Source organism: Cucurbita maxima, unplaced genomic scaffold (genome assembly GCF_002738345.1).
Source record: "Cucurbita maxima cultivar Rimu unplaced genomic scaffold, Cmax_1.0 Cma_Scf00034, whole genome shotgun sequence".
In the NCBI taxonomy this organism is placed as follows: Eukaryota; Viridiplantae; Streptophyta; class Magnoliopsida; order Cucurbitales; family Cucurbitaceae; genus Cucurbita; species Cucurbita maxima.
This window is the reverse complement of record NW_019272050.1, coordinates 1,664,217-1,687,948: the sequence shown is the minus strand read 5'-3', so window position 1 is coordinate 1,687,948 and position 23,732 is coordinate 1,664,217. Positions and strand designations below refer to the sequence as shown.

Below are 23,732 nucleotides of genomic sequence, written 5' to 3'. Positions count from 1 at the left end.
ATCTCACCAGCACACTCATAGTGACGTGTCTGATTCAACGTTGACACGTTAGAAAGCTATCTGACAGGAAGAGACTTAGTGTTGTAACCTCTGTAGATTCCAGTTATTCAAGTAAAATAATAATAATAATAAACTAAATTCCTATATACCACCTACTAAAATAAATGTTTCATCACAAAAACTTTAAAAAAAAAAAAATAATTTAATAATTATTTTTATAAGGATTGTCTTTGAAAAATAATATAAAATCTCATCCTAATAATTTTAAATATTAAAAATAGTCTCTACAATTTAAAATTTTAATTATAAGAGTAATTACACGTGGCGGTAAAGGAGAGGGCCAATTAAAGAGGTGGTATAGGTATTTGGGTACGTGGCGGTGACGGCGAAAGTGACGGTTCCAATCCCGAAGAGCCTTTTCTTTTTGTACCCTTTCAGCCAAGTTTTGCCCACATTTCTTCATAAAAGCTATTTTAAAATTAAATAGAGGAGTTTGGTCTTATACCTTAATGAATTGTAACGTTTAATTAAGTATATAGTCTATTTTAGTAAAATTTAAAGCTTATAATACAAATTAAACTTTCTTAAAAAAAAATAAATATCGCATTTTAATTAAATTATGCCCGCGTCAACCTACTGTTTTATACAATAAAATTATTTAAATTTCCAAAATAATAAAAATAAATAAAATTTCTACAATGAGTGTTAGGTAGTGAAGCGACAGGAGCATGCCAATTCTTTGTGGTTCAAAACTCATTTGAATATTGTGTGTCCTAAAGAAGGATGGGTATTTTTGTAATCTTGCTAACTTTAATTAATTACACCTAAGTTCAAACAATACGGCTATTCCTTATAAATAATTATAATATAAGAATAAAGCTGCTTTTTAATTCTATAAATGATGTGTCACATCACATCACAGATTTGTGGTAACATTTTAACATATTGGATTTTCTAGTAAAATAATACAAATATATTCTCTAATATTTTTTAAATATTATAAAACATTTATAGAATAATCTAGACGATGAGAGTGTTCTTGAATTTTTTTTTTTATAAAGGTAGAATGGTACGATATTGTCTCCAAAAACTTTAAGATAAAGGTTTTCACACCTTTATAAAAGATGTTTAGTTCTCCTCTCTAATCAATATGGGACATCACAATCCACCCCCTTCATGGCCAACGTACTCAATGACAATCTTTACTTCCTCTAATCGATGTGGGACTACCCCCAAATCCACTCTCGTCTTTACTAGCACACTGCCTAGTGTCTACCCCCTTTAGAGAACATTGAGAAGGCTAGCATTTCGTCGGGTCTAATACCATTTATAACTGCCCAAATCCACCGGTAGCAGATATTGTTCTCTTTGAGCTTTCCCTTTCGGGCTTACCCTCAAGGCTTTAAAACGAGTTTAATAAGGAAAGGTTTCCACCCCTATAAATGATGGTTTGTTCTCCTCCCTAACAAAGGACATCACATACTAGCCTAGGATATAAATATTTTACAAACTTTGGTTCGGATAATCTTCATTTTGAAGAAATTAATAACACATGCAAATAGGTTGATATTAAATTTCCCACAATCTGATAATCTTCACACTAAAATGGAAGGTTTTAAGAAAATGCATATGAAATAAATAAACATGGCATTAATTTGTGTTGTAATACTACATCGATATTTAGTAGCAAATTTAATTGCAAAAGCCATGAACTGAGACTTGATGATTGAAGATATGAGCTCCAAAACGGATCAAAGAGAGAAACAGGGGAAGAAATGGATTCAAAAAGACGACAACCAAGTGATGATAATGGGGCTTCTCACCCTGTGACTTCCGTCCTTCCAAATTAGCCCTCCAAATTCCGGCATGCTAAGTCTCTTCTTCGTCACAAAAGTGATTCTGTATGAAAGCTTCTGATATCTCCTTGTGAAGTTCAGCCTCTCCGGCTCGACTTTCACGGCGGCGCCGTTGAACGGAGACACTATCGCGTGGTAACTCGAGGATGCAGGGCCGACGTTGGTGACGGTTCTGTGAAGGGTCAGGGAGGTGACGGTGGTTTTCTCTGGGAACACGGCGGAGATGGCTGGATAATTCAAATCTCCAGGGTTGAGGAGAAGGCGATTGCATGATCGATTTGAATGTTTGGAGAAGACTTTGAGCTGTGAAGGAGTTAAATCCTGTGTACAGAGGAATTCGAAGTAATCTTGCGGTTTAATTTCGTAAACCAAACCAGGATCTAGGGCTTTTCTCGGATTTATGTGGCCGGCGCCATGGTCGTACGGACTCGACGGGGATGCGGCGGAGGCGTCTCTGAGAGGCTTGTAGGTGTTGTCGTGGACATATGCGGTGGTCATCAGCGCCGATTTGATCGCCGATGGGCTCCAATCGGGATGCTTCGATTTGATTAAAGCCGCTACTCCACTGACGTGTGGGCACGACATTGAAGTTCCTGAAAGAATGTTGAATTTCACCCTTCTTGTATCCGTTGTCAAGCTCGACGGCCCTGTTTTTCCGGTCCAAGCGGCGAGGATGTTGACGCCGGGAGCTACCAGATCGGGCTTGAGAATCTCCAGAGTGAGGAAATTTGGTCCTCTGGAAGAAAACGCCGCCACTACCGGCGAGGGTCTTACCCCTAATCTTGTACCTAAAATCTCTAGAGTCGCCGTCGGTTTTCGATTTGTTAATGCATATTGCTTAATTGCCTTGCCTTCCGTTTCTCCGACGGCGACTGCCGGCAGTAAATGGCAATCGGCAACAAGTTCTTCCCCATTCGCCGCCGTGTTCGACAGAATCATCCCAATACCACCTGCGTTTTTCACCACCACTCCCTTCTGAACCCGAGGGCTAATTCCTCGATCGCATATCACAATTTTTCCGGCGACGAAATGGGGATCTAAAGTTCCTTCTAAACAGAGCGAACTCGGATCAGGGTTGCTTGAATTACTCCCCATATACACAACTGGGAATTGTTTGTTTTCTTGAATCGTGATTCTTCCTCTGTAAAGTGAAACGCCGGTGATTGTTCTGCCATTGCCGAGCTTGACAATGGCCGGGAAATCTCTGTCCATTGTACTAGCGCCGACGGTGGTTATCCACGGCGATACGTTTGTGAGACTGACAGGATCCGGCCCTCCATTGCCGGCCGAGCAGGACACAAAAACACCCATCTCCATTGCCCCAAATGCTGCAACGGAGAGGCTATCACGATAGTAAGAAGAAACCCCACCTCCCAAAGAGATGGACAGAACATTTACGCCGTCGGCCACTGCTCTGTCCACAGCCGACAAAATGTCGGAGCTGAAGCAGCCACCAACCCAACAGACTTTGTAGGCGGCAATTCTAGCACCAGGCGCCATTCCTCTAGCCGTTCCATAAGCATAACCCAGTAGATTAGCCCCAGCCACCGGAGATCCGGCGACGGTGGCTGCCGTGTGAGTCCCATGCCCATCTTGATCCCTCGGCGATTTATACTCCAACTGTTGGTTAAATTTCCCCGTTGCAGCTTCATACCCATGGTAGAACACTCTAGCGCCAACGATCTTTCTATTACAATTCTGTTTCGTGAAGCCTCGCCCTGTCTCGCATTCCCCTTTCCAATACGCCGGCACCGGCGACATTCCAGCATCGTTGAAGCTCTCACTCTCCGGCCAAATCCCAGTGTCCAAAACTCCGACAACCACATCATGGTCTGCAATTTGCTGAGACCAGGCGCTGTTACTGTCAGCCGGTTCAAGCCCAAGAAACTTGGGGCTTCTAGTCGTATGAAGCTCATACTTAACCTCAGGAAAAACGGCCAACACCCCATGTTCTTCCTCGACCCTCTCAGCCTCTTCTTCACTCAATCGAGCTGCAACTCCATGGAAAACATTCTGATAACTGTAAATGATCCTGTCTTCCCCTCCCCCATTACCTTGACCTTCTCTTTCAGGATTATCAACCACCACACTGCTTAGCACAGTGGAGTACCACTCAAAAGGATCGGAGAACGAGTCCGGCATTGCAGACCTGTCCATCTGAACAACATAGGTGTTGAAAAACTGGGCGCTTGAGAGAAGAAAACAGTGGAAAAACAGAGGAAGACAGAGCCATTGCAGAGGAGTATGAGCCATGGAAGAACAAGAAGAAGAAAGAAAGAAAGAGGGGACGTTGAGGGGGATGATATTGGGGAATGGAGGTAGGTAATAAATGAAAGTGGTGGTTGTTTCATGAATGCCAAAACTGAAGAGGGGTTGGGAGTATTGGTGGTGAGAAGTTAATTTGGCTATGTATAATGGTCCCCTGTTTTTACTACCACATACCTTCCTTCCTTCGTCTTATATTATGAATTTATTTATGTTTTATTTACCTACATTAACTCCTTATTTTATCAAAATATTTATACGAGTATTCTTTGAAATAAATTTAACTCAAATATCTATTAAAACGAGGGTGTTTGATAAAATACTCAAATCATGTGCTACTTTTTATATTTAAAATAAAGGCAAAGAGTCCTATACAACTGAAGGTGGCATCCTAATTAAAGATCGTAAAACTTGCATAGTGTAATAGTGTTTAATTTTGTAGATCTTAGATTAGTATAGGAACGTGTTATTTTCTTTATTTTCTTTAATTACCTATGTTTATTTTAATATTTTAGTTGTATTGATTTTAAGATAATTTTCTAAATATATAAGCTCGTGATGTTGTTTTATGAAGTCGTTTTACCTCACTAAATACATAAATTACGTCATGCATACGATTAGCAGAAAACTAAAGGGTACAAGGCTTTTCATGCTACATTATAAAATAGATGCATAATTCACCGCAGTATTAAAGTGAGTTTATAGAATTAATAATAATAGTAATAATAAGGTAAGTGGACAGTGCAAGATCTAAGTTGATGGGCCTGAGATGGGATACTGATGGATGACTTGGGCCCATGGGTCCTTCTTGGACTCCCCGGAAATGGGCCGGATGCATTCCCAGATCAAACTAACACATTTGGGCCCAGTACCCATCCCAATTTGCCAAACTTTGTCTCCTTTCTTAACTCTTTCTTTTGCTTCGAAATACGCAAGTTCATACCACAACGCAGAGGAAGACTGGTTCCCAAATCTATGCAGAGTCATCAATGCCGCTTCCAGGTCTTTATCATTCAGCTTCAGAACTTTCCCGATCGCCCTTATCACTGCACCTCCTGATACCGGCAAGCAAATATGATTGATCACAGTCTTGAAATTTGGTATGTAAATTTCTTGGGATTTGTCCAAGAATCGCTTCCGTAGCCTCGAAATCACGTGTTTTAGTTTCTCAGATAATGGCAGGATTGATGAACCAAGAAGGGTTATGTTTATCCGGAGAGTTTCTGGGAAAACCTGTAGCGTGTCTCGTGTCACAGACACCCCGAGTTTTCCGTCCTTATCCTCTTCCCGCATGGCTGAAAGGTAACTCTTATCGTCGAAGGATGTCAGGGTTCGAAGTGATTTGAATAGTTTGTATTTTGAATAATCTTTCGCCTCTTTTCTGTTGGTGAGCAGAATAGCTGCACCGCCCATGCGGAAGTAGCAGTTCAGAATTAATCTGGAGGGTTCCTTTCCTGCATACCAACCGTTTGATAGAATTTCAGTACTGAGCACTACGGCATTTGAGTTCTCGTGAACCTGAAGTAGATTTTCTGCTAAATGAATGGCCACAGCACTTGCACTGCACCCCATTCCAGAGAGATTGAAGCTCTTAATATCGCTTCTCATGGAGTATCTGTTGATAATTATGGAGGAGAGGGAAGGAGAAGGACAAAAGCCACTGCAGTTAACGATGAGAATATCAATGTCAGGTGGAGAGAGATGGGTTTTGGTTAAAAGATCGTCCATAACTGGAAATAGCACCATGTGGACTTCATTAATGGATTCCTGTTGATGGGTTTTGGGTGGAATGAAATGCAGAGCAGGAGGGAGACATGTTTCTTCACTCTGTCCAGAAGATTTGAGAGTCTTAGCCATGAAAATGAGACTCTCGCTGTCAAAAATACCCATCAACGTGGCATTTTCAAGGAAAAAGGAGAAGGGAATCCTGCAGAAGCTTGGTGGTCTAAGGCATGAGAAGTCAACTAAATAGACTGGACGAGGAGCCTTCAGGATGGAATGCTTAATGATGATGAAGACAACATAACAAGAAAGTAGGAGGAAGATATGACAAATGGGATTCCATCCTTTTAGGAAAATATAAGTTTCAACGAAAATTATGAGAATGAGAACGAAAAAGGTTTGAAGTTGGAATAGAGTCCCGCGAAGATGTGCCAATAATTCTTTGGAATGGAGGACATTGTCGCCATGGCTGAACTTAGGAGCAGATTCCATTGATTGGTTATGGAGCAGGGGTGCGGTGGAGATGGAGAAACGGGAACCTGAATGGCATGCAGGTATGCACTTTGAGTTTGAAATGTACTGAGCTCTTACTGCATTATATATAGAAAATAAATGCTCTTACTGCCGTTATATATAGAGAATAAATGATAGTACTAAAAGCAGTAGGTGAAGAAAGAATAAACATATAATTGTAAAGTTACTACAGGGAAACCAGAGGGGCCATAAAGTAGTTAAAGTCGAATCAACCTTGTCATTCACAAACTTGTTGGAGAGTAGAGCAGATCTAAGTTCACTTAACCATTAAGTTTGTTTGCATGCATAGGGCTTGTTTAGTATGAATTCAATGCTTTGAGAAGCTATAGAAAGAATACTTAAATAGTAGAGGATTCAGCCGACAGCCTGAAGGTTTAAAAATGTTCATTCCCTCGTTAGTTGCCTTTATTTTTTTGTTGAAACATGTGTAGATTAGTAAACATCAAATTTATCTGGTTAACCTTTTGAATTCACTAGAAATTAAGCTTAAGTTTAATTTTAGTCATCGTACTAATCTCGGTGGAAATGTCAATTTTTTTTTAATCAGTTTTTGCCTTAACTGCGACCACTTGCTCACCCTTTATGTGAAATACATTTGAGTTGTATGAGCTACAATTTGCTAGACAAGCACCCACTCGTTCTTTATCTGTCGTTATATATAGTTAATGCTATCTGTCTATCTATTCTCTCTCCCACTGCTCCTTAGTTAATATAGGTCTCCTTAGACGTCGCTCCTTTCATTTAAAAAGACAAGTTGACGCTCTCCATGGTCTCTTGGAGATGCAATAAATGTCACATTGCCCACTGGTCTCTTTAAAAGAGATGGAGATTTGTGGTATATAGTCAGGATAACATTGTGTAAAGCTATCAAATGTCAAGCTATTGTAGAAATATAGAGATATTTCTTATCCTCACCCGAAGTATCAAGAATCTTGTGTTAGAGACTTAGTTGTATTAGTGGACCATAAGTGCCAAAAAAGAGTAGTGAGCCTAAGAAAATATTGTAGATGATATCTTTTAACAAACATGGTCCGAGACAAGGATTGTTAAGAGTGCAATTAGTAGTTCACACCATCTATCCGATAATGTAACTTGTGGTTGAGCTATATTGAACAAATAGACACAAGTTTGCCCATAAAAGAAGTAGAAGTTTATATCTACTAATGTTGAGCCTAATTCATTCCTAATACTTGAATTTAGTCAAAATTGTCACTTAATCCAAGTTTACTTATCTTTCATTATGACAACATGTGAGATCCCACATCTATTGGAGAGGAGAACAAAACATCCTTTACAAGGGTGTGGAACCTCTCCCTAGGAGACGCATTTTAAAGATCTTGAGGGAAGCCCGAAATAGAAAACTCAAAGAGGACAATATCTGCTGGCGGTGGGCTTGGGCTATTACACAACCATTCTAATACATTTTGACTGAAACCATAAATTATATCATTCATAGGTAGATATATGCATGTAAAAATTAATAAGCATATTGATTATATGTAGTGTAATTATTCATCTCTACTATTTCTTCTATAGATTCCATCTTTAATTTATTTGGTAGGAGAGTCAAAAGTTATGTTAAGTTTTTATGATGGATTCTTAATAATATCTAGTCTCTCTCTCTCTATTAAGAAAAAAAATAAATAAATTATAATTTCATAATGAGATAAATAAATACCAAAAAGTTTACTATGAATTAATTATATATTTTTCATTTGAAAAAAAAAATCTAAAAACACCATTTACAATTTGGATGCGAAATTTTAAGACATCTTAACGCTCAAATCTTGCAAAAAGAAACTCAATTGTTCAAATATTGTAATATAATTTAAAACTTCAAAGAAACAAACATAGTTGCCTAAAAGATATATATTTTTTTTATTGTGTGGATGATGGTTTAATAGATATAGTTGGGGAAGTGAGAAGTTGAGAAATTTATTTTTTCCACCAAAGGAGAGGTGGCCAATTAACTTGTGTGAGACTAGTAGGAAATGGAAGTTATGGCTGATGTCCCCTACATAACATGGAAGAATGGAGTGAATTCAATTAGGAATTTGACTCAGAAAATTTCTACAATTTACAGTACTACTCTAGTATAAATATTCTCATTTATTGTTTTATCATACAATAGAATTTAAAAACGAAGAAGGATTCAACCATGTTAAAAGTTTAATAATGAAGTGTTTGAGTGAGCAACACGATGATTTGAAAACCCTCTCTTTGTGCCCATTGAGAAGCAGAGACATTATTGAATGAAAGAGAGCTTAAGTCAGGTCAGTTGACCTATCTCCATTCTGGATCTCACCCTGTTGAACTCCCTTAGTTCTGAGTCATCAACCCAATCCCTATTTTCTCCTTCAAATTCCTGTAAGCTGCATCAATGTGTTAGCTTTTAACATTAGGCTGGTATCGTAGGGGTTTCAAAATTTGTGATATGAGTAGCTCACCCCCACAAGTTTGATGTTCTCAAAACTTGGGTGATTCTAAACTCTCATTCAACTTTTCTAAAAACCTCCTAGAAAGTAACACATGGAGGCTATATATGGCCTACCCGTAAAGCCTAAAATGATTGAAGTAATACATGTGCTTTCTTCATAGACATTAGTTTAAGGATGATTCTTGATATATTTGCATGTTTTTTTCCCTGAAAAGTTCTTAGACTCTTCTAAGACAGACAATTATCTAACCTCACAACATTTGATGTTCAGAAAGCATAAGGTATGATATGTTATCGTAAATAGAACCAAGTCTCCCTGACCTTCTTCTGCCGCTGCAAACCACCGCCTTCCTCCCCACAAATTGGTTCCCTCGCTGGTAAGCTGTTTATGTTTTTCTTTTGTTGTTGCAATTCTTGTTATTTTCGACACCTTCGCAAGAATGATCTTCTCTTATGTTTTGTTTAATACCCTTACAAGGATGTTGAGGTTATGTAGCAACATTATGATGATTTGATAACGCAAGAGGCCCATACTCCTCTCTGCTGAGCTCTATCGACTCCAATTATGGCATGATTTCTGAATAGATTGGTCTCCAACCTTAGAATTCTTTTGTTTTAGGATTTGGTTCTGGAAGTGTTGGAACTATGTTTAAGGTAGATTTTGAGTGGAGATCTCTTGTTTGAGGTGAGAATTTCTGTGTGTCATTCTCTATTCAGCTGAACTTTTGTTCTTGGTTTCATGGGTGAAACTGGATTTATGTTTTGTTGTTTAGGAGATGCTTTATGAAGTTGTATGAATTGAATAGTCTACTACACTCATTAGATCCTACATCCGTTTCCTTATAATGGTCTGGAAATCTCTCCCTAACATATATGTTTTAAAACAGTGAGGTTGATATTTAATGAGCCAAAACGAACAATACCTACTAACGGTGAGATTTAGCTGTTATATGATTTCCTTTTAATGGGTTAGACTATCGAATTAAAAGAGCTAAATTACACTACACTAAATTATTATTCATTACCAAATACCGTACTTAATTGGTTCAAATTTAAAGATGAAAGATATTAAATACTAATTTATTTCATATTACAATGGATATCTCTCAAATCTAAGCTTTAGACCTTTTTTCAAAAATATACTATCATTGCTTCGCTAATGTCCCAAAGTTCTGCAGCGCTAGGTTGATGGGCCTGAGATGGGATAATGATGGATGACTTGGGCCCATGGGTCATTCTTGGACTCCCCGGAAATGGGCCGGATGCATTCCCAGATCAAACTAACACATTTGGGCCCAGTACCCATCCCAATGTGCCAAACTTTGTCTCCTTTCTTAACTCTTTCTTTTGCTTCGAAATACGCAAGTTCATACCACAACGCAGAGGAAGACTGGTTCCCAAATCTATGCAGAGTCATCAATGCCGCTTCCAGGTCTTTATCATTCAGCTTCAGAACTTTCCCGATCGCCCTTATCACTGCACCTCCTGATACCGGCAAGCAAATATGATTGATCACAGTCTTGAAATTTGGTATGTAAATTTCTTGGGATTTGTCCAAGAATCGCTTCCGTAGCCTCGAAATCACGTGTTTTAGTTTCTCAGATAATGGCAGGATTGATGAACCAAGAAGGGTTATGTTTATCCGGAGAGTTTCTGGGAAAACCTGTAGCGTGTCTCGTGTCACAGACACCCCGAGTTTTCCGTCCTTATCCTCTTCCCGCATGGCTGAAAGGTAACTCTTATCGTCGAAGGATGTCAGGGTTCGAAGTGATTTGAATAGTTTGTATTTTGAATAATCTTTCGCCTCTTTTCTGTTGGTGAGCAGAATAGCTGCACCGCCCATGCGGAAGTAGCAGTTCAGAATTAATCTGGAGGGTTCCTTTCCTGCATACCAACCGTTTGATAGAATTTCAGTACTGAGCACTACGGCATTTGAGTTCTCGTGAACCTGAAGTAGATTTTCTGCTAAATGAATGGCCACAGCACTTGCACTGCACCCCATTCCAGAGAGATTGAAGCTCTTAATATCGCTTCTCATGGAGTATCTGTTGATAATTATGGAGGAGAGGGAAGGAGAAGGACAAAAGCCACTGCAGTTAACGATGAGAATATCAATGTCATGTGGAGAGAGATGGGTTTTGGTTAAAAGATCGTCCATAACTGGAAATAGCACCATGTGGACTTCATTAATGGATTCCTGTTGATGGGTTTTGGGTGGAATGAAATGCAGAGCAGGAGGGAGACATGTTTCTTCACTCTGTCCAGAAGATTTGAGAGTCTTAGCCATGAAATTGAGACTCTCGCTGTCAAAAATACCCATCAACGTGGCATTTTCAAGGAAGGTGGCAAAGGGAACTCTGAGGAAGCTTGGTGGTTTAAGACACGAGAAGTCAACCAAATAGACAGAACGAGGAGCATTCAAGAAGAATCGCCTGAGAATCATATAGATAACAAAACAAGAGAAAAGGAAGAAGAGATGGAACATGGGATTCCATCCTTTTAAGAAAATATGAGATTCAATGGAAATGACAAGGGTGAGAATGAAAAAGTGTTGAAGTTGGAAGAATGTCAAGCTTAGGTGAGTCATTAATCGAGCGGATTGGAGGGCAATGCCGCCATGGCTGACCTTGGGAGCTGATTCCATTGGTTTTGGAGGTAAAGAACACTCTTACAGTGTTTATATATATATAGGAAATGAATTACAGTGTATTAAATGGAGTAGGTAAAAGAAAGAGAGATCGTTGAGCCATAAAGGAGAAAGATCACTTTTATTTTATATTTATCTTCATACATACTTAATGCTCTCTTTTTTATCCATCTCCCCACCTTTTCCATACTTAATGCCTTTTTGACACTCTTCTCTATATATCTGTCCATTTGAAGTCAATACTCTCTGTCCGACCTATTGCTATCCGCCTGCTCCTTAGTTACAACCTCCCCGACCTTCAAATCTCCCTCTGCAATCATCAGCTTTCTCCGTTGACTCCTCAAAATTTCTCTCGCTCATAATTCACTAATAATTTTTCTGTAGAAAGATTCGTTGAAATATAAATGGTTGGCAATCAAGTAAACCAACTTTCAACTTTGACGACCCAAAAAAGAAAACAGTATGAACTGAGAAGTTTGAGTTTGTAATTAAAATGACTAGTTCATAGTTTGAGTTTGTAATGAAAATTAATGCTATGATCGGTCCACCATTGTAACCAATCCCACTAGAAATGGTTGTTGGAGGTGCCGTTGGTAGTAAAAACGAATGTCGTCGGACATTAGAGATGATTTGTGATATCCCACATTCGTAAAGAGTAGAATGAAACAACATTTATAAAGGCATGAAAACTTTTCTGTAACAGCCGCATTTTATAGTGTTTTTAGGGTATGAAAACCTTTTTTTTACATTCGTGTTTTAAAAATCTTGAGAAGAAGCTTAAAAGGGAAAGTCCAAAGAAACCAATCTTGAGAAGAGAAGAAGCTTAAAAGAGAAAGTCCAAAGAAACCAATCTTGAGAAGAAGCTTAAAAAGGAAAGCCCAAAGAAGAGGAAGAGGAAACCTAAAATGGAAAGTCCAAAGAGGACAATATCTGCTAATAGTGTGTTTGGGCCATTACATGTTATCAACGGTTGTCACTAGTCGAAGAAGGTTGTCACTCGTCCCCAGACCTTCCTCATCGAGTGGCCAGAATCGTTATGTTTCAACGTAGAAGGCATCGAAGGGGTTTCTAAGAGAGGAGTCCAAAGCAAATTAATACCCAAAATTCATTAAAACATTTTGATCATGGTTGAAATCCATGAATTACAATTTGATATCATGCTTTAACAGAACAATACTGGCATTGCTAAAAAACAGTACAATGGAGGAGAGAAGCCATTCTCTTTCCAATCCATATGAACTTATTTCAAAGTTTCTAGCGCAGTTTTGGGAGTCTTATAGGAAGCCTTCAACCCCATGTCCGGCTCTTGCTTCTCTGTAAACAGTGAGGGCTTCCTCCATAACCTTGGCTTGGGCTAGCAACTGTGCCCTCTTCTTTCCAGATGGATGAGTAGAGAGATAATCTCTTAGTGCGGACTCACCAGTGACCTTACCCAACGTCTCGTATACGGCGGGTGCAACCCTCGGGTCATATCCAGCGGAGGCGATCAAAAGCAAACCAATGTAATCTGCTTCCATTTCCATCCTGAAGGCATCAAAATGTTCAAAAATATCAGATTGTGAACCTAACCCATGAGTAGATGGATGGGAGTACTTCAGGGAATTGAACTGTTTAGATAATAATGAAGAACAGGCAACACTTCTCTCTCTATAATGCTTCTGTCTAAAGGCAAAAATAGCACAAGCTCTGATCTAATCCAAAATCCTCCTCAGGAATCACTGAGATATCACCCTTCAAGTATTATCAGATGTTTGAACTAACATAGTTTGTAGAATGCTTAATAGATAAAAAACCAAGACCAAAATGAGGAATGTACTAGGCCTTTTTAATTCTCTCGGAATGATCGATGCCTGGTAATTTGATGTCTCGAGATTATAAGTAAATGAAAAACGAGCTCTTCAGAGGGAAGGTAATGCTAGAGGATTGTTGGAACAGCCATTCCCATCAAGTATTTGTTCAATCAAGTCAATATTTACATTCATTGAACAAATAAGAGATAGCGTGACAACGACAAATAACATGTTTATACGCGTACATACACGCCTGTTGAAACAATCGAAACAAGAAAATCTAACCATTAACTATACTAAATCAATACAACCAAGAAAGCAATAAAGAAAAAAAAAAACTCTGAACTTACTTTCTAGAGAAAGGAAGCCTCAAGAAAAGAGTTGACATAGTGTTGACAATATCAGGCATGATGAACTGATAAAGGATAAGTTGCAAAACGGCAAACCCCAGGTTCTTCGTAATACCCTCAGCAGAATGTCGAGCCACAGCATGCCCAACCTAATGAATGAAAACAAGACCTTAAAACAAGACCCATCCAGGATTCTTAAAGATAATCCCATGATCATAGAGGCAGTGGGCTAAATGAAAACTTGCATATGGATATTGATGTCAAAAGAAGATGTTGCCTACTTGCCATTGACTCGATACGGTGGACGAATAAAAGAAAACAATTGAAGTTCAAACTCACAACATTTATATAGCATCACAATACTCTGTTGAGGATTGTTGGGAGATACTCTGTTTAGGATTGTTGGGAGAGGAGTCCCACATCGGGTAATTAACGGATTGATCATGAGTTTATAAGTAAGGAATACATCTCCATTGGTACGAGTCAGTTTGGGAAAATCAAAAGCAAAGTCATGAGAGTTTATGCTCAAAGTGGACAATATCATTCCATTGTGGAGGTTCGTGATTCCTAACATACTCCTCTAAAATTCTCAAGTTTAATAATGTTGAGTCTTATGTATGTTCTAACCATTCATGGATCGATCGTTTGCAATAAACAACTTGATCTTGATCTTATAGATATCGAAAAAAAGAAAGAAAAAACCTCTTGCTTTCTTTCGATACTGTCTTTGAGTTTCGATATCGTATAATGTATACGTACCTCATGACCAATAATAGTTGCAATTTCTGCATCCTTTCTAAAGTGCTCGAGCAAGCCAGTGAAAACAACAATCTTCCCACCAGGCAAGCAAAATGCATTAACAACCGGTTCATTCACCACCAAAACCTCCCAGTTCAATCCATCCAAATGTGAAGTATTTGCTTGGGAACCCTTTTCCTGGCCCTTCTTCCTAGAGCTCTCAACCCATTTGTCATCAAGAATCTCGTCTTCGCCGTACCATTTATCTTCCATCTTCTCAGCCCCAGAACTCCTAAGCGCCATCAATGTCTCATGGCCACTACCTTCAGGGGCTCCCATCACAGCCTCTGATGCATAGCCTAAATCACTCCACACATTCTCTTGCCTCAACCCTCTTTGTAATGCCTCAATTATATCCTTAGCTATCAATCTTACCCTCACACTTTCTGGGTGTACAGCAGGCAATATTTTACCCTTAAAGGCTGCCTTCATTTGCTCAAATTGCGACTCTCCAAGCCTCCTCTCCATAGCTCTCGATAACAGCACAAAATGCCTCCGTTTGGTATAAGGTATGGTTTCTAAATTCCCATAATACACTGTCACACAAACTCCAGAACCCGCAATCACAACTATCAATAAGTTCCTCGGATCTTCAAACCATCGCCGAGGTCCTCTGGGCTTAAAATGCTCGACGCGATAGCGATCGACATAGTAAAATCTCTTCGAACCACCCAAAAAGGGATTGCATAGCTTCCTATTCTCTCCAACTTGTCTTCCAAATCTTTGTATGATTGGAGAAGCCGATTGAGCCTTAAACCAATGGCCACTACGGGAAATTCTTGATCCACAATCACGAGTTGAATCTTTGGGGAAAATCTTCGAAGACAAGCTCCGAAAGGCATCAATCGCAAACTTCGATTTTGTATAGCAACTCATATCTCTAGATTAATAAACAAATAACACATGCGAAATCCCAACATATCAGATTCAATCAGAAAACAATCCTCTCATGAGAATCTGTCACTCCATGGAAAGTAGGATCAAAAGCTGAGAAAACAAGTAGAAGAAACGAAAAAAATAGGGTTCAACCTTGAATTGCCAGTTGACGATTAAATCCGGGAAGTGAAATGGATCGATCTTGGTTTATTTGCCTTCCCAAATGAACACAGTAACAAACATTTCTTCCTTTCTTTCTCCTTCATTTCTTCGTTCCCTCTTTTTCCTTTCCAGACTTCAATAAAATTGCAATTTTTCCCCCTCCGTAAATCTATTAGACGAAGAACGATCAAAATTATTATTTTTTAATGTCATTCACAACATCAATTTTCGATCTTATCTTAATAATAATAATAATAAATAAAAAAACTTCTGAAATTTCTAGAGACATGCTTCAAATTAACCTAAAGTTTTAGATTATTTTGTATAATTTGACTAAATATATTAATAAATGACATTTTCCTCAATAAAGTAACCATATTACTTTTTTTTAAAATTATTTTATAAATTTATCATCCTCGTTATTTATTTAATTTATTAAAAAAAATTTTAAAAAAAAACTAATATTTTGTATCAACATAAAAGCTTGACTTTTATGGATTTAATTTCACTTTTAAAATCGTTTTGGAGAATATATATATATAAAAAATGAATTTATTAGGTCATAAATTCACAATTTACAAAATTTTGAGAAATTTAACATTTTTTTAAAATATATCTTTTTACTCTTAAAAAGCGTGAAGCAATTTGTGTGCCGATGGTGCAGCGCACGTGCGAAGTGTAAAGCGTGTAACGTGAGATGGGAGTTTTCTGGTGTGATGCCCCACACCTAACGATGCGATGCAACAACTTCGTCAAACGGAAGCCACCATCTTCATCGATCCCGCCACTCAAACTGCAATCAACAATCGCCAGCGAACAAAAAGATCCCATTGGAGAATAATCAAAGAAATTATTCGAAAATCGATCGGATTCATTTCCAAGTTTCCAGTACTTTACTTCATTCTTCTAAAGATTACTTGAAATTAACCGTATTCCCTCTCCTCAATGGAGTCGAAGCATTTTCAAATTTGAGAAGGGAGCTTTCTTTCTGTTTCATACGTTTTCTTCTTTGTTAAGCTTCATCGGTTCTTTATGGCGAGAAGAGGAGGAGCAATTGGATCATGGCTTTGCATCGTTCTGGTTTTAATTTCTGCGCAAATTCATGTCTCACCCAGATCGGATAAGGAAATTAGGGAAAGATTTTATGGAAACTTGATCAACTCAACGGCACCGATTTCCGGTGACGGTAGTATTGCCCAAATGTTCGATAAGGTGCTCGAGAAGGAGTTCCCTGACAATGATCTGCCTGAAGGTTTGGGACTTAAGCTCTCTTCTCCCCTCACCCCTCCCCTTCTTTTTCTTTGCATGGAAGACTAGGAACAGGGCAGTTGAAGATTTCAATGCTTTGTTTGAACTTAGAAACATCAAGAACGTTCTTCTACTGGACCAAGTTAATATAGTCATGATGATTTGTTTGATTCTGATTATGAGTCTTTTTTTTTCCCCTTTCTGTTTGCAACTTCGGGTCTCTTTATCATCACTCCTTTAGAAAGAAAAACGTTTACCGTTTTATTTTGGTACTTTTTTTGGTTGCAAAAATCGAATAATAGATAAGGAAATTGATAGCCATTTTTTCATTGAGAAAGAATATCATACAAAGTTTGATAATTTTTTAGCCTTTGTTTGTTTGTTGAGAGGGAGTTTGTGTATTTGGAAGAGAAAGGCAGTGTGAAGCAGATAGGAAGAGTATAGTAGCCAGAGAATGGAATACGTTACAGTGAGAAAATCTACTGTGTTGGATCATTTTGACGTCAACTTCGTGTGTTTGGTGGTATACAGAATTGTATACTGTGAGAGGAAGCCATTTTTATTGTCAAGATCGTGTATAGAGCTACAGTAGTTAGAAAAGGTTTGCAATTAAAAAGAGTACGATGAGAAATACAGTGGTCATGTTGTAAAAAGGAAGGTAGTGTTTAGTGTATGGTATCAGGAAAGAATGTGGTATAAGAAAGTGATAAAGAGACAAATATGTTCCAATTCTAAGATAAGCAGATAAGCATGTATCGAGTAGCAAGAAGAAATACGAAGAGATTCGAGAAATTATTGTGAGAGAATAAATATGTGTTTAGAGTTCGGATATGGTCCGCAAGGGAGAGAGTGGTTCTTTAAGTTCTAATTCTATGATTTTTGAAAGGATAACAAATGGTTTCTGACCTTTCAAAACCTTACTCTTAAGTTACCCAAGAAGATAATACAAATAGATATTCTTTACCTTATGCACTTGAAGTGGCCTTAGAAAGAAACTAATGCTTGTAGCAATTTCAGAATTTTCAAATTCGTATGGAACCAGACGAGATATTGGTGTTTTCTTATTTTCTGTAGTGTCTTGTCTTTTATTCTATTGACTATGCATGAAAATTTTAAAATGAAATCTGTGAAACGTAGATTTGGCCTTTTGCTTTGTAATTTACTTTCTTTGTGGAACCAGACTGTTAATTTCTCTATTTTTTCAATTCTTTCATAGGCCGTTCATTCATTTATTTATGGATCAAATTACGACAATTATAACGTTTTCTGTTTTGCATTTTCTTCAACTTTTAGCTGCTCAATTAATATTTGATTGTACCTCTGACTTTTACTAGGTTCGAGCGGAAGCAGCTTTAATAACAGTGTCGCTGATCAGGAGGTTGGTTTTATATCTATGAAATAAATAAAGCTTGAAATATGTTTAGACCTCTTCATGTTAGTTTTGGGCCTTTTTTTCTTATTTTGCTTGGAATTCTGTTCATGTCTCCAACGTGGGTTGTGTGGGAAATGCATTTGAGACATCGACAGTATTCATTTTTCTTTGGACTTTCAAGATGTAGAGATCCTGAAAGATATCTTCTCTAGTCTACAATCTACTATTTGTTTGTGGCATGTTGTATTTAGCAATTGTTATCATATGCTCTAGAACTGTTGTCAAACTTGGCTCTCTATGACTAAATTTCAGTCAAGTCCCCTTCCTCTCTTATAAGATTTTGATAAGTTTATTTGCTAGAAAAGTTTGTCTTTGAGATCTTAGCTAACAACTCCCAATATAACTATAACTCATCTCTGACATATATTATTGAAAAATTATTTGACTTCTCAAATGTCGGATACTCTTAACTTCTTATATCTACAGGCAGAACTGGAGACAGTAGCCAAAATCACTCATGAGAAGGGCAAGAAAAATGATAGTCAAAAGGCAAAGTATGGAACCAAAACAGTTGCTTTTGTTCTTATTTCTGAATTGTTCTATTATATACAGTCTGCAAAAAAAATTTGGAGTTATCCTTACGTGCACTTTATTCCTACAAATTTCTCACTTGCTAGCTTCTGTTTTTGGACAGTGGGACTAGAGCATTCCAATTTCAGGATGTTTTCTCTCTGGAAAATGAAGAATCTGATGATGTTATGACGTTGATTGATAAAAAAGTAAGTTCTAAATAGGCCTTAGTATCTGTTGCTGAATGGACACTACGACGGACAATGTATGATTTCCTTGTCTTTTTTAATGTTAATTTGTCTATCTTGCATGATTGCAGGACAATGTATTTGTGATGTCAAACAAGAAATCAAAGTATCCAGTACTTCAAGTAGATTTGAGGTTAGATTTTATCTTTCCCATTCTGAATTTGCTGCACTAGAAAAAATTATGCTGAAGTCGTTGAGATATGTTTCATGCTCCATGTATTCCCCTCTTGCAGACTGATTTCAGACTTGGTTGTGGTTATTGTTTCTGCCGCAATTGGAGGAATTATCTTTTCTTGTTTAGGCCAACCGGTTGGTGTTGCATTTTTTTTATACCTATTTCACTTCTCTTACTGCTCAAAATAGTTTATTGCATTGTCCACTACCTAATGTATGCAAAGTAGTATCACAAATTTGTTGTACTATATGTAGGTTATTGTGGGCTATCTTCTTGCGGGGTCAATTATTGGACCAGGAGGTCTAAAATTCATCAGTGAAATGGTGCAGGTTTGTTCATACATGTAGCAATGGATATGCTTTAGCTGATTCTTGCTGATTTTAATCTATATAGCACAATGTCCTCCTGCTGCGATGCTTAAATGCTTAAATTATGTCATTTGGCGATGGATCGAATATTAATTGAATGATATAGTTTAAATGGGTACTTTAAACATTATAAATCAACTTAAAAATTAAGATATTATTGGTATTCTGTAAAATTCATTGTGGTGTACTTCACTTCCAATTGTTTATGGGCCATAAAAATTGATGCTTTTGCGCTGCATTAAAAGATTATTTCTGTTCTCACCACTTCCATCTCATTTTTTCTATTGGAAAATTTTAAAGCTTTTTCTGCTGCAACGGAAATTTTTTTTACCACCACTCTTGAATCACCGCCCTTTCCCTATATTTCCCTCATTCCTGTGCAAAATTTTTATGATTCCTCCTTTTTGCACATTGTAATGAATCTCTATAGTTTTGAAATATAAATAAAATCTATCCTATTCAAACGTGTATATAACGAGTAATTGCATTCTTGTACACATTTGAATGCATCCAATAAAAGCCCCTTGTAGATGTTTGAAATTCTATCAATGCTTAAAAGCATATATTTTGTCTCAGGTTGAGACAGTGGCACAATTTGGTGTTGTATTTCTTCTTTTTGCTTTAGGACTGGAGTTTTCTTTGACAAAGGTAATATTCATTACTTGAAAGTTTTATTTCTTTACTCAATAAATGTGTTCAATTTTCTCCGTCTTAGAAAGCTAGATTTATACATAATGTTCTCATGCAGTTAAAAGTTGTGGGGGCTGTTGCTGTTTTTGGAGGTTTTCTACAGATCATCATATTTATGTTCTTATGTGGCATAATTGCCATGGTAATATCTAAATCTCTATTTTTTTTTGTTGGAAGAGTGAGGCTGAACACCTGCCTAGATGTCAGCTCTCATTACATTTTTGCCATTTATGCAGTTAAGTGGAGCTAAATTGTCCGAGGGTGTATTTGTCGGTTCATTTCTATCAATGTCATCTACAGCAGTGGTAACTTTTATAACAGTTTCTAACTGCATGAACCATCTGTTATGCCTTAGCTCACACCAAATCACTGAACACCATGTGCGTGGAATTATAATTTTCTTAATGTTTTATTAGGTGGTGAAGTTCTTGGTAGAACGGAATAGCAGTAATACTCTTCATGGTCAGGTTACTATTGGAACACTTATCTTACAGGTTTTATTCTGCCCCCGTCATTCTTTTGGATTATTTATACTTAAAAATAGCATTTTACATTGGATAGAGGTCTTGAGTTTCTGCTGTATCTTTATATATCTATCCTGATTTATTCAGGACTGTGCCGTTGGTTTGTTATTTGCCTTGCTCCCAGTTTTGGGTGGTCACAATGGTCTTATTTTAGGAATGATATCTATGGGAAAGTTGTAAGTTAATCTGTGTGCCTTCGACCTTTTAATATTATTTCTTGCTTCATTTGTTGACCCTGAGCTTTCTTATAGATGTTTTGTGTGCTTATAATGTGCACTGTTCGCAGGCTACTGGTATTGTCAGTATATCTCACAGTCGCGTCCATTTTGTCGTGGTCATTTGTTCCCCGCTTTCTTAAGTTGATGATGCAGCTGTCGTCTCAAGTGAGCCATTAAGCTGGGTCCTTTCCTTAGCTTTGTTTTTGGACTGATTAGCAAGCTTATCATTTTCTTTTTCTGTGATTCAGACAAATGAGTTGTACCAGCTTGCTGCTGTGGCATTTTGTTTGCTGTCTGCCTGGGTAAAGCCATATGTCTAATTTCCGTGCCCTGGGCACTAATTGATTCAACCTACTTTGTAGAGTTGATTTTTGCTTATTGTTGAGTTTAAACACTGAAGCTTAAAAGTTAAGCTGATCATTTATGAGCATGATGAAAAATTTGAATTTTTGTAATGGATTAAGAAGTTGCTGCATATGTGCTTGTGAATGTTGGATTAGAGGCCTCAAAGACTTTGAGAATATGGGGTTTGAATCTAAGAGATATATGGATGCCTGAAAGGTAGAAAAGCTGGAAATGAAATTCATTTGTTTGTTTGTTTGTTTGTTTTAATCTAACTACTGCTGCCATATTTCGATGTTAATAATTCTCTGGTACTATCTTTGTTTTGTTAACTTTTTTTTATTTATTATTTGGACAATTAATTCTGCATTTGAAGTTCTGAATATTGAGCTTGTAAAGGTCACGAAATAAAGTTGATATACATGGTTTTAAATAGAATTATATAATAGGTTTTTTTTGAAAAGCCGGACCTCCTTCTGGAATTGTTGAATTGCTGAAGCATGACATAAACTGCAGTATATTGCTTTGTATTTTCCTATTGAAATCGATTTAATACTTGTGTATTTTTAACCTTTTTCAGTGCAGTGATAAGTTGGGACTCAGTCTTGAGTTGGGTTCCTTTGTAGCTGGAGTTATGATATCTACCACCGACTTTGGTCAACATACTTTAGATCAGGTACTCCAATTACAATGCATACTCCCAGTTCTTTGAGTAGTGCTCGCCTTGCGGCATATTCCTTCGTAGATTGAGCTATTAAATTGGCATGAATGTTTAAATAGTTTTGACTATCTCTTGCTTTATAGGTGGAACCAATTCGCAATTTATTTGCAGCTTTGTTCCTTTCGAGTATTGGAATGCTCATTCATGTACATTTTCTGTGGAGCCATTTGGATATTTTGCTAGCATCTGTCATGCTGGTTGTGTTTGTGAAGACAGCAGTTGTTACCGTTGTTGCAAAGGCATTTGGATACAGTATAAGGACTTCTTTTCAGGTAGGCCTATTAGAAACTGATTTTCCTGAAGAATTTAATATCATGATTTTCTAATCTTGTTATTTACCTTCACTTTTAGGTTGGAGTCATGCTTGCTCAAATTGGAGAGTTTGCTTTTGTTCTCCTAAGCCGTGCCTCAAATCTTCATCTCATTGGGGTTTCTTCTCTCTCTCTCTCTCTCTCTCTCTCTATATATATATATATATATATATATGTTTGTATATGTATGTTTATAGGTATGGTATGAATGCATGTATCCATATAGCTTCCTCATATCTTATGCGACACAGGCAAAATATGATGATAATATGCCTTCACATAGCACGTTTTTAGTTGAGTGTGAAGTCTCAAGCAACACTGATGTAGTAATGGGTCTCTGGCATTTAAATAGTGTTCTTGCAACAGTGGTTCCCTCCCCCAATAAAACATCTTCATTTTTCTCCGTTATGCATCTCGAACAATCGATTATCAGTTTTATTTGATTCGTTACTGAAGTTTATGATTATCTTACTTTATAAAATTAACGCAGGGGAAAGTTTATCTGCTACTTCTTGGAACAACAGCACTTAGTCTAGTGACCACCCCTCTTGTGTTCAAATTGGTACCTGCTGTGCTGAATTTAGGGGTTCTCATGCATTGGTTCCCCTCTGAAAACATCATTCAAAGCGAGGTCTCGGTCTCGGTCTCAGTCTCTGTCTCTGTCTCTGTCTCTGTTATTCAAAGTGTGTTATGGTTAGTAGTGGGAGGAGACTGGTTCATTATTATTTACTTCCATTTCCCCTTCCTTTTGCTATGTGCAGGAGAAAACATCAATGATTGAAGCACATAACAGAATGTTGTGATGACTCCTCCACATTAAACACAAGTCAGTCTACTTACTACTACTACCCATCATCTTCCCTCCTCTCCTCTGTGTGTGTGTGTGTGTGAATATCAGAGCTGATTTCTGAGGCTTAATGGATCAATGGTTTTGCAGATTCATTCTTTCATAGGATGCCCCTTTTAGTTGTTTCTCCATTGGGTTCTCGTAATTGTAGAAATGTTTTGGGAGTGAATGATGAACAAGGAAAGGAAATAGAGTTCGTTCTGTGGCACAGCTGTAAATATGAAGGAAATCTTAATTTAATTATATAGGAATTCTCATGTGTTGTTGAGGGGTTACTTTGGACATATTATTGAATCAAATCAATTACCGAAAACAGACATGGCAGTGTTTTAATTTAACTATTTCCTGAGATTATTATTATTATTATTATTTAATTCCAGAAGTAAATTAAATTTGAAATAAAATAGAATTTAAATGTTTCTTTTTGGTCAATTCAAAATTAATTGCGTTAAAACGTCAATATGTTATCCATAAAAAAAATGATAAAAATAAAGTGGACAAAAATGTTTATATGTTAATTCATATAATTAAATAATTCCTGCAACAAACTTCCAAGGGTATTTCGGTCATTTAGAGCTACTACTCATCTCCGTGATCCAGAGTCCTAGGTTCCCTTTCACTCTCGCCTTACAATTTTGGTTAATAAATAAAAAGAAAAAGA

General features: G+C 37.4%; 5 protein-coding genes across 7 annotated transcripts; 1 reads left to right on the top strand and 4 right to left on the bottom strand.

The window, feature by feature from the left end:
- Positions 1–1,630: 1,630 nt before the first annotated feature.
- Positions 1,631–4,156, bottom strand: LOC111467351 (subtilisin-like protease SBT1.3). The gene has a single exon (XM_023112204.1). The coding sequence runs from the start codon at positions 4,107–4,109 to the stop codon at positions 1,782–1,784; it is 2,328 nt and encodes a 775-aa protein (XP_022967972.1). The 5' UTR covers positions 4,110–4,156; the 3' UTR covers positions 1,631–1,781.
- Positions 4,157–4,749: 593 nt separating this feature from the next.
- Positions 4,750–6,396, bottom strand: LOC111467382 (3-ketoacyl-CoA synthase 7-like). The gene has a single exon (XM_023112239.1). The coding sequence runs from the start codon at positions 6,333–6,335 to the stop codon at positions 4,872–4,874; it is 1,464 nt and encodes a 487-aa protein (XP_022968007.1). The 5' UTR covers positions 6,336–6,396; the 3' UTR covers positions 4,750–4,871.
- Positions 6,397–9,860: 3,464 nt separating this feature from the next.
- On the bottom strand, positions 9,861–11,804 carry LOC111467383 (3-ketoacyl-CoA synthase 7-like). The gene is made up of 2 exons (XM_023112240.1): positions 9,969–11,804; positions 9,861–9,935 (listed from the first exon to the last, which is right to left on the bottom strand). Exon 1 carries the CDS (start codon positions 11,456–11,458, stop codon positions 9,995–9,997), a length of 1,464 nt encoding a protein of 487 aa, XP_022968008.1. The 5' UTR covers positions 11,459–11,804; the 3' UTR covers positions 9,861–9,935; positions 9,969–9,994.
- Positions 11,805–12,541: 737 nt separating this feature from the next.
- LOC111467384 lies at positions 12,542–15,586 on the bottom strand. 2 transcript variants are annotated; one of them, XM_023112242.1, is made up of 4 exons: positions 15,429–15,586; positions 14,361–15,279; positions 13,602–13,750; positions 12,542–12,985 (listed from the first exon to the last, which is right to left on the bottom strand). In XM_023112242.1, exons 2-4 carry the CDS (start codon positions 15,273–15,275, stop codon positions 12,736–12,738), a joined length of 1,314 nt encoding a protein of 437 aa, XP_022968010.1. In that variant the 5' UTR covers positions 15,276–15,279; positions 15,429–15,586; the 3' UTR covers positions 12,542–12,735. The 2 variants fall into 2 exon arrangements, with proteins under 2 accessions (XP_022968010.1, XP_022968009.1); XM_023112241.1 differs by having other exon boundaries at positions 14,361–15,585.
- A 581-nt stretch (positions 15,587–16,167) lies between these two features.
- Positions 16,168–23,409, top strand: LOC111467381 (K(+) efflux antiporter 5). Of its 2 annotated transcripts, XM_023112238.1 has the most exons (20): positions 16,168–16,689; positions 18,020–18,063; positions 18,544–18,611; positions 18,752–18,836; positions 18,947–19,008; positions 19,109–19,184; positions 19,305–19,379; positions 19,995–20,066; positions 20,167–20,250; positions 20,345–20,413; positions 20,525–20,602; positions 20,720–20,808; positions 20,919–21,015; positions 21,099–21,152; positions 21,773–21,868; positions 21,997–22,185; positions 22,265–22,342; positions 22,715–22,855; positions 22,986–23,050; positions 23,162–23,409. In XM_023112238.1, the coding sequence occupies exons 1-19, from the start codon at positions 16,470–16,472 to the stop codon at positions 23,025–23,027; spliced, it is 1,719 nt and encodes a 572-aa protein (XP_022968006.1). In that variant the 5' UTR covers positions 16,168–16,469; the 3' UTR covers positions 23,028–23,050; positions 23,162–23,409. The 2 variants fall into 2 exon arrangements, with proteins under 2 accessions (XP_022968006.1, XP_022968005.1); XM_023112237.1 differs by having other exon boundaries at positions 22,986–23,409.
- The last annotated feature ends 323 nt before the right edge of the window (positions 23,410–23,732 follow it).

Bases quoted from the DNA above. Each gene is read 5' to 3' on its own strand.
- LOC111467381 (XM_023112238.1), top strand. From the start codon at position 16,470: ATGGCGAGAAGAGGAGGAGCAATTGGATCATGGCTTTGCATCGTTCTG. The intron at 19,009-19,108 runs GTTAGATTTTAT...CCCCTCTTGCAG, and splicing joins GTACTTCAAGTAGATTTGAG to ACTGATTTCAGACTTGGTTG. The intron at 22,343-22,714 runs GTTTCTTCTCTC...AAATTAACGCAG, and splicing joins CAAATCTTCATCTCATTGGG to GGGAAAGTTTATCTGCTACT.
- LOC111467382 (XM_023112239.1), bottom strand. From the start codon at position 6,335: ATGGAATCTGCTCCTAAGTTCAGCCATGGCGACAATGTCCTCCATTCC.
- LOC111467383 (XM_023112240.1), bottom strand. From the start codon at position 11,458: ATGGAATCAGCTCCCAAGGTCAGCCATGGCGGCATTGCCCTCCAATCC.
- LOC111467351 (XM_023112204.1), bottom strand. From the start codon at position 4,109: ATGGCTCATACTCCTCTGCAATGGCTCTGTCTTCCTCTGTTTTTCCAC.
- LOC111467384 (XM_023112242.1), bottom strand. From the start codon at position 15,275: ATGAGTTGCTATACAAAATCGAAGTTTGCGATTGATGCCTTTCGGAGC. The intron at 13,751-14,360 runs GTACGTATACAT...TTCATTCATTAG, and splicing joins CAACTATTATTGGTCATGAG to GTTGGGCATGCTGTGGCTCG. The intron at 12,986-13,601 runs GTAAGTTCAGAG...TGATGCCTTCAG, and splicing joins AGGCTTCCTTTCTCTAGAAA to GATGGAAATGGAAGCAGATT.